The 9,243-nt window shown below is 45.7% G+C and overlaps 2 protein-coding genes across 2 annotated transcripts in view; one reads left to right on the top strand and one right to left on the bottom strand.

The window, feature by feature from the left end:
* LOC118105997 (coagulation factor IX) overlaps positions 1-8,234 on the bottom strand; it is a 12,639-nt gene extending 4,405 nt beyond the window's left edge. Inside the window, exons 1-7 of the mRNA XM_047339544.1 lie at positions 8,132-8,234; positions 7,265-7,343; positions 4,105-4,283; positions 1,959-1,983; positions 1,597-1,710; positions 1,233-1,367; positions 1-84 (exon numbers count right to left, since the gene is read on the bottom strand). The exon at positions 1-84 is cut by the window's left edge and continues 167 nt beyond it. Coding sequence (XP_047195500.1) covers positions 1-84; positions 1,233-1,367; positions 1,597-1,710; positions 1,959-1,983; positions 4,105-4,283; positions 7,265-7,325 — 598 coding nt within the window. The 5' untranslated portion in view covers positions 7,326-7,343; positions 8,132-8,234. The remainder of the gene's footprint in view (positions 85-1,232; positions 1,368-1,596; positions 1,711-1,958; positions 1,984-4,104; positions 4,284-7,264; positions 7,344-8,131) is intronic.
* The window catches only part of LOC118106630 (collagen alpha-1(I) chain), a 688,934-nt gene that overhangs the window by 432,690 nt on the left and 247,001 nt on the right, over positions 1-9,243 (top strand).

Raw genomic sequence — 9,243 nt, 5'->3', positions numbered from 1 at the left:
CTTCTGTCTCTGCGGTGATGTTGTCCCACAGACTGCGTCCTCGATGCCACGCCGCCACCTGCTGGCGACCACAGGGGAACGACACTGGACAGGAGAGAACAAAGAGACGCACTCTGAATGTCTATGAATCAGTATATACTCTTGAGTATATATATCCTCCTGTATATTCTGCTATAAACTAGAATCCATCCACCCGACAGAAGATGATGATTAAAGAGCTCGATTATTGCTGATGAGACAATAAAGGTTGTAAAATGTGCAGTTTATCTTGAAGAACGATGTTTATTCATCTCTAAACCACAGTTTCACATTGGTTGGTTTATGGGGAGGTGACCACGCAGTGCGACACTTCTCCTACAAAAAGACTCGACCCGGTTACTGACTGTTGCCTGTGGAATATTGATTTGCTCTTCAATGGTTGTGTGAAGTTGTTTTCAGCTTCCAGGAATTGTGACACAACACGGGCTCGTTCATCATCTGCTGCAACATGAGGCGATGGATGAGTGACGATGGGCCTGAGGATCTTATCATGGAATCTGTGTCCATCCATCAATAAAAAGTGTCCGTAGCTTATGCCTGATCAAACCATAATCCGTCCACCCCCATGGGCCACTCCAATCAGGTCGGTAACCACGACGTACTGCCAACAGGTCGAGACCCTGGTGAGGCCAATGACCTTCAGGTGAGCTTCCCTGAGACGTTTGTGCAAACCAGCTGTTTCATCAGCTGATCTCATTCCATCTCTCAGGTGAAGACGCAGGATGTGGTGTCCTGGGCTGGCGTGGTTAAACTTGGTCTGCGGTTGTGAGGCCGATTGGATGTACTGTCAAATTCTCGGGAATGAAGTCGGAGGCGGTGGACATTCTTGAAGTTAGCATGACAATTTCACAATCCCTCCAAACATCTGTGGCATCGCGTTGCATGAAAGAACTGCACATTTTACAGTGACTTTCATTGTGACCACATGTGCAATAACAGGCTCTTTAATGTGCATCTTGATATAATAATAATCATAATAATAATCATAATAACTTGAGTTTATATAGCACCTTTCAAGAGAAGAGAGAACCTTTTGTTTGCAAAGAAGAAATCTGAGATCTTTGACTTTAACTCGTAAAAGTTTTGACTTTATATTTGTTTTGAGTGTATATTACTATGTAAACTAGTTATAACAGTAACCTCGGTTCTATGTACAGTTGCTATCGTAGTAACCATAATACTCTAAATTGTACCGGTCTCTGAGCAGCTCTGTCCATCAGACTCCAGTTTGAATCCGTCAGCGCAACCACACTGAACTCCAGCGCCCCCTGTCTGGTCCCTACAGTACTGCACACAGCCTCCGTTTCTATAGCGACACTCCAATGTCTCTACACACAGAACAAATACTCAATATCACATAGTCACGTTATTGATACTCACATGACAGTGACATCACAGTGACCTTACAGTTATTAGTTTAATATGAAATCAGACACAGTGGCTCCAGGACGTGACCCTGAGGAACTCCACAGGTTCTTGATAGAACGTGTCCTGAGAACACAATGTTGGTTCTGTTGGAAGACGTCACTGAGGACGAAGGTCTCAGGTGATGTTTACCTGACTCGCAGGTCTTTCCACGGAACTGAGGAGGACAGAGACACAGGAAGTCTCCTCGGTTCAGAGAGCACATCCCTCCGTTCAGACACGGGTTTGTCCGACACAGGTTCAGATCTACGACGTCATCAGGTGAAGTTCAAATCAGTCAAATGTGCTTTCGTTGATTTAAGAGCAGATTCATAAGACTCGGGTCCAAGGATCATGTGACATGATCAATCAATTAGTCAATTAATAAATGAACCATCATCATAAACGACTGGATCAGAAGCTGCTGCATCTGGTTCGATCCAGATCAAAGTTCAGACGTTAAAATCGTGTGTTTCGTTCAATCATGAATTATTGATTATTGATTATTTACTCACTGATGTATTTGTACCAGAACTCCAGCTGTGGAAGAAAAACACAGAGTCAAAGCTCTGCAGAGAAACACAGAGAATTAGGGGAATGTTCCCTTATGTTCTTCTCACGTTCCCCTAATGTTCCCCTCACGTTCCCTAATGTTCCCCTCACGTTCCCTTATGTTCTTCTCACGTTCCCCTAATGTTCCCCTCACGTTCCCTAATGTTCCCCTCACGTTCCCTTATGTTCCTCTCACGTTCCCCTAATGTTCCCCTCACGTTCCCTTATGTTCCTCTCACGTTCCCCTAATGTTCCCCTCACGTTCCCTTATGTTCTTCTCACGTTCCCCTAATGTTCCCCTCACGTTCCCTAATGTTCCCCTCACGTTCCCTTATGTTCTTCTCACGTTCCCCTAATGTTCCCCTCACGTTCCCTTATGTTCCTCTCACGTTCCCCTAATGTTCCCCTCACGTTCCCTTATGTTCCTCTCACGTTCCCCTAATGTTCCCCTCGTTCCCTAATGTTCCCCTCACGTTCCCTTATGTTCCCCTCACGTTCCCTAATGTTCCCCTCACGTTCCCTTATGTTCTTCTCACGTTCCCTAATGTTCCCTCACGTTCCCTAATGTTCCCCTCACGTTCCCTTATGTTCCGCTCACGTTCCCTAATGTTCCCTCACGTTCCCTTATGTTTCCCTCACGTTCCCCTAATGTTCCCCTCACGTTCCTTTATGTTCCCCTCACGTTCCCTAATGTTCCCCTCCCGTTCCCTTATGTTCTTCTCCACGTTCCCCTAATGTTCCCCTCGTTCCCTAATGTTCCCCTACGTTCCCTTATGTTCCTCTCACGTTCCCTAATGTTCCCCTCACGTTCCCTTATGTTCCTCTCACGTTCCCTAATGTTCCCCTCACGTTCCCTTATGTTCTTCTCACGTTCCCCTAATGTTCCCCTCACGTTCCCTTAATGTTCCCCTCACATTCCCTTACGTTCTTCTCACGTTCCCCTAATGCCCTCACGTTCCCTTATGTTCCCCTCACGTTCCCCTAATGTTCCCCTCACGTTCCCTTATGTTCTTCTCACGTTCCCCTAATGTTCCCCTCACGTTCCTTATGTTCCTCTCACGTTCCCCTAATGTTCCCCTCACGTTCCCTTATGTTCTTCTCCACGTTCCCTAATGTTCCCCTCACGTTCCCTTATGTTCCTCTCACGTTCCCCTAATGTTCCCTCACGTTCCCTTATGTTCTTCTCACGTTCCCTTATGTTCCTCTCATGTTCCCCTAATGTCCCCTCACGTTCCCTTATGTTCCTCTCACATTCCCCTAATGTTCCCCTCACGTTCCCTTATGTTCTTCTCACGTTCCCCTAATGTTCCCCTCACGTTCCCTTATGTTCCTCCCACGTTCCCCTAATGTTCCCCTCACGTTCCATTATGTTCCTCTCACGTTCCCCAAATGTTCCCCTCACGTTCCCTTATGTTCTTCTCACGTTCCCCTAATGTTCCCCTCACGTTCCCTTATGTTCCTTTCACGTTCCCTAATGTTCCCCTCACGTTCCTTTATGTTCCTCTCACGTTCCCCTAATGTTCCCCTCACGTTCCCTTATGTTCCTCTCACGTTCCCTTATGTTCCTCTCACGTTCCCCTAATGTTCCCCTCACGTTCCCTTATGTTCTTCTCATGTTCCCCTAATGTTCCCCTCACGTTCCCTTATGTTCCTCTCACGTTCCCCTAATGTTCCCCTCACGTTCCCTTATGTTCCTCTCACGTTCCCCTAATGTTCCCCTCACGTTCCCTTATGTTCTTCTCACGTTCCCCTAATGTTCCCCTCACGTTCCCTTATGTTCCTCTCATGTTCCCCTAATATTCCCCTCACGTTCCCTAATGTTCCCCTCACGTTCCCTTATGTTCCTCTCACGTTCCCCTAATGTTCCCCTCACGTTCCCTTATGTTCTTCTCACGTTCCCTTATGTTCCTCTCACGTTCCCCTAATGTTCCTCTTACGTTCCTCTCATGTTCTGCTATTCTGTAAAAGGTGCTGCCACCTGCTGGACATAAGTGTCTGTCAGAGGATTCAGAGATGTGTGACATCATCTTAAAGAGACAGTACAGCTGTGACCCTGCGTGTGCTTCCAGCGACCACCTGCGGGGTTCTGGTCCTCAGGTTGGCTCATACCGTTGTCTCTTGGGTCTGAAAGATTTCTGCCGCCTCCTCCTGGGAACACATTTCTTCGTAACACTCCCTCTCCAGGTTTCCAGGTAAAATCTCCTCCAGGAAGGAGTTGGCTCGACGCCTCCTGGTGGACGAGGAGGAGGAGTGCAGGATCTGACCTGCTGAAGGTTGATCCAGAAACACTGAGGGTGAAAGAAAATGTCATGTGATCATATTGTCAAAGAGTTTTCCTGTGTCTCTCACCTGTCTCTCACCTGTCTCTCACCTGTCTCTCTCACCTGTCTCTCACCTGTCTCTCACACTGTCTCTCTCACCTGTCTCTCTACTTTCTCTCTCTCACCGTCTCTCTCTGTCTCTCTACCTGTCTCTCTCCTGTCTCTCTTTCTCTCTCTCTGTCCTCTCTCTCTGCCTCTCACCTGTCTCTCCCCTCTCCTCTCTCTCTCACTCTCTCTCACCTGTCTCTCACCTGTCTCTCTCTGTCTCTCTCACCTGTCTCTCACCTGTCTCTCTCTCCTGTCTCTCACCTGTCTCTCACCTGTCTCTCTCTCCCTGTCTCTCACCTGTCTCTCACCTGTCTCTCTCACCTGTCTCTCATCTGTCTCTCTCCTGTCTCTCTCTCCTGTCTCTCTCCTGTCTCTCACCTGTCTCTCTCCTGTCTCTCTCTCCTGTCTCTCACCTGTCTCTCACCTGTCTCTCTCTCCTGTCTCTCACCTGTCTCTCACCTGTCTCTCTCACCTGTCTCTCTCTGTCTCTCTCACCTGTCTCTCACCTGTCTCTCTCCTGTCTCTCTCTCCTGTCTCTCACCTGTCTCTCACCTGTCTCTCTCTCCTGTCTCTCACCTGTCTCTCACCTGTCTCTCTCACCTGTCTCTCCCTGTCTCTCTCACCTGTCTCTCTCCTGTCTCTCTCTCCTGTCTCTCACCTGTCTCTCTCTCCTGTCTCTCACCTGTCTCTCACCTGTCTCTCTCACCTGTCTCTCACCTGTCTCTCACCTGTCTCTCACCTGCTCTCTCTCACCTGTCTCTCACCTGTCTCTCACCTGTCTCTCACCTGTCTCTCTCACCTGTCTCTCATCTGTCTCTCTCCTGTCTCTCTCTCCTGTCTCTCTCCTGTCTCTCTCACCTGTCTCTCACCTGTCTCTCTCCTGTCTCTCACCTGTCTCTCTCTCTCTCCTGTCTCTCTCCTGTCTCTCTCTCCTGTCTCTCTCACCTGTCTCTCTCTCTCTCTCCTGTCTCTCTCACCTGTCTCTCTCCTGTCTCTCACCTGTCTCTCTCTCCTGTCTCTCTCTCCTGTCTCTCACCTGTCTCTCTCTCCTGTCTCTCACCTCTCTCTCTCCTGTCTCTCTCCTGTCTCTCTCACCTGTCTCTCTCCTCTCTCTCTCCTGTCTCTCTCACCTGTCTCTCTCCTGTCTCTCACCTGTCTCTCTCCCCTGTCTCTCTCCTGTCTCTCACCTGTCTCTCTCTCTCTGTCTCTCTGTCTCTCTCTCCTGTCTCTCACCTGTCTCTCTCTCTCTCTCCTGTCTCTCTCACCTGTCTCTCTCACCTGTCTCTCTCCTGTCTCTCTCACCTGTCTCTCACCTGTCTCTCTCCTGTCTCTCTCACCTGTCTCTCTCCTGTCTCTCTCACCTGTCTCTCTCCTGTCTCTCACCTGTCTCTCTCACCTGTCTCTCTCCTGTCTCTCTCCTGTCTCTCTCTCTCTCCTGTCTCTCTCTCCTGTCTCTCATCTGTCTCTCTCCTGTCTCTCTCTCCTGTCTCTCTCTCCTGTCTCTCACCTGTCTCTCATCTGTCTCTCTCCTGTCTCTCTCTCCTCTCTCTCACCTGTCTCTCTCTCCTGTCTCTCTCCTGTCTCTCTCCCCTGTCTCTCTCCTGTCTCTCACCTGTCTCTCACCTGTCTCTCTCCTGTCTCTCACCTGTCTCTCTCTCCTGTCTCTCTCACCTGTCTCTCTCCTGTCTCTCACCTGTCTCTCTCTCCTGTCTCTCTCCTGTCTCTCTCACCTGTCTCTCTCCTGTCTCTCTCCTGTCTCTCACCTGTCTCTCTCACCTGTGTCTCAGCTATGTCTCACCTGTCTCTCACCTGTCTCTCTCACCTGTCTCTCTCCTGTCTCTCTCACCTGTCTCTCACCTGTCTCTCTCACCTGTCTCTCTCCTGTCTCTCTCACCTGTCTCTCTCTCCTGTCTCTCACCTGTCTCTCTCTCTCTCCTGTCTCTCACCTGTCTCTCTCACCTGTCTCTCTCCTGTCTCTCTCCTGTCTCTCTCACCTGTCTCTCTCCTGTCTCTCTCCTGTCTCTCTCACCTGTCTCTCTCCTGTCTCTCACCTGTCTCTCTCTCCTGTCTCTCACCTGTCTCTCTCACCTGTGTCTCAGCTGTGTCTCACCTGTCTCTCTCACCTGTCTCTCTCCTGTCTCTCTCACCTGTCTCTCTCCTGTCTCTCTCCTGTCTCTCTCTCCTGTCTCTCTCACCTGTCTCTCTCCTGTCTCTCTCCTGTCTCTCTCACCTGTCTCTCTCCTGTCTCTCTCACCTGTCTCTCTCCTGTCTCTCTCACCTGTCTCTCTCTCCTGTCTCTCACCTGTCTCTCTCTCTCTCTCCTGTCTCTCACCTGTCTCTCTCCCTGTCTCTCTCCTGTCTCTCTCCTGTCTCTCTCACCTGTCTCTCTCCTGTCTCTCACCTGTCTCTCTCACCTGTCTCTCTCCTGTCTCTCACCTGTCTCTCACCTGTCTCTCTCCTGTCTCTCTCCTGTCTCTCTCACCTGTCTCTCTCTCCTGTCTCTCACCTGTCTCTCTCTCTCTCCTGTCTCTCACCTGTCTCTCTCCTGTCTCTCTCCTGTCTCTCTCCTGTCTCTCTCACCTGTCTCTCTCTCCTGTCTCTCACCTGTCTCTCTCTCTCTCTCTCCTGTCTCTCACCTGTCTCTCTCCTGTCTCTCACCTGTCTCTCTCCTGTCTCTCTCACCTGTCTCTCTCTCCTGTCTCTCACCTGTCTCTCTCTCTCTCTCCTGTCTCTCACCTGTCTCTCTCACCTGTCTCTCTCCTGTCTCTCTCCTGTCTCTCTCACCTGTCTCTCTCCTGTCTCTCACCTGTCTCTCTCACCTGTCTCTCTCCTGTCTCTCACCTGTCTCTCTCACCTGTCTCTCACCTGTCTCTCTCACCTGTGTCTCAGCTGTGTCTCACCTGTACAGTGGATGATGTCAGAGCAGAGGAACAGGAAGTAGAGAGTCGATGTCGGCAGCATCTTCACACGACCAAGTTTCTGAGACAAACATAAAGTATCATATACAGTATTCTATGTAGTAAAATAATATATAGTAGTAGTATAATAAGTAATAGCAGTATAAAAATTATAAATTGTAGTAGTAGTATTATATGTATAAGTAGTAGTAGTAGTATATTAAGTAGCAGTAGTAGTATAATAAGTAACCATAGCAGTATAATAAGTAGTAGTAGTAGTAGTAGTAGTAGTATAATCAGTCATAGTATTATAAGTAGTAGTAGTATAAGTATAGTAGTAGTATAATAAGTAGTAGTCGTAGTATATTTACTAGTAGTAGTAGTAATAGTAGAAGTAGAAGTAGAATAAGCATAGTAGTACTATAAGTAGTAGTAGTAGTAGAAGAAGTAGAAGTATGATCGGTAGTAGTAGTATGATAAGTATAAGTAAATGTAGTATAAGTATAGTAGTAGTGTAACTAGTAGTATTAGGAATTGCAGTAGTAGTATAAGTATAGTAGAAGTAGAAGTAGTAATAGTATAAGTATAGTAGTAGTATTAGTATTAGTAGTATAAGTATATAAGTATATAAGTAGTAGTATAAATAGTAGTAGTATAAGTAGTAGTAGTAGTATAAGTATATAAGTAGTAGTATAAATAGTAGTAGCAGTGTAAGTATATAAGTAGTATAAGCAGTAGTAGTATAATATCAGTGTTATGCAGACATTTTCATTCCATTAAAAAATAGTTGAAAGTGAATTTTTTTATCTGAGAGAAAATAATATATATATATTTTTTGACTTTTATTCATTTGGACAGAAGGAGACATACCTCTTATCTTCCAGTGTCTCCTCACGTCTCCTGTTGTCCTCAGTCGTCTCTTGTTGTCTCTTTTCTTCTCCAGTTGTCCTCTGTCGTCTCCTGTTGTCCTCTGTTTGACGTAAAATGGACGACGGGGACAAAGCTGATTGATTGATCTTTAACCTGAATTCAAATATTGACACACCGACGTCACATCAGCAGCTCAGAGGACAAAAAAAGACGAGGCCGGAGAGAGGACGCAAACTAGTGAGGTCAAAGGTCAATAAAGAATCAATCAATGTTTTATATTATTATGATCATTAGATTAATAATCCGACAATCGTTTGAGTTTCTAAGGTCAATTATTTAATGTTATATGTAATAACATAATGAATAACAAATGATATTATACTTAATAACTATATATATATATATATATATATATATATATATATAGAACCCCCAAAGGTTTTAGACTCTTAATCAGTTGAGTAATACATGAAATTAATTATGATGTAGTATTCATGAGTAATGGGACATTTTATGCTGCTACATAATATTGTTGTTTTACATCTAAAGTTGAGTTCAAACATAATGAAGCATATAAGCCCCTCCCACCAAGGTGTTCAAGGTGAGTCACAATCACGGTAAAGACTCGATTATTTCATTGCACCTGAAGAGCTCCATTGCAGTAAAGCGGCAGAGCAGCACTTAATGTTTTACTGTGTTTTTTATTTTCACTGTATTCTAATTCTACTGTAATCTCAAAGCAAGCTGGCACACGGATTTCCTTCGGGATTAATTAACTTATCTTAAATCACCTCACTAGCTCGATTTAATAAAGACAACTAAAAATGCAAAAATACCTCGAATGACCTGATTTAGCGGTGCTTCAGTGGTAACTGTAGGACGAGCACTGAATAAACAGCTGCATCACAACAGAGATCAATAATCAATAAAAAATACTGAACAAAGTTTAATGAAATGTGTGTGAACAAAATTAAGTAATATATTAATAGATCAATAAAGTGCATCAGAATAAATTAATCTCATCAACTGTGAAAACATTTTTTTTAACATGTTATCAATAATCAATAATATTAGTTGATTCATTCATTTTGCGGCAACTGAATTTAAATAAC

Source organism: Hippoglossus stenolepis, chromosome 4 (genome assembly GCF_022539355.2).
Source record: "Hippoglossus stenolepis isolate QCI-W04-F060 chromosome 4, HSTE1.2, whole genome shotgun sequence".
Classification (NCBI taxonomy): Eukaryota; Metazoa; Chordata; class Actinopteri; order Pleuronectiformes; family Pleuronectidae; genus Hippoglossus; species Hippoglossus stenolepis.
Note: the sequence above shows the minus strand (reverse complement) of the source record. Positions and strands in the feature narration are given on the sequence as shown.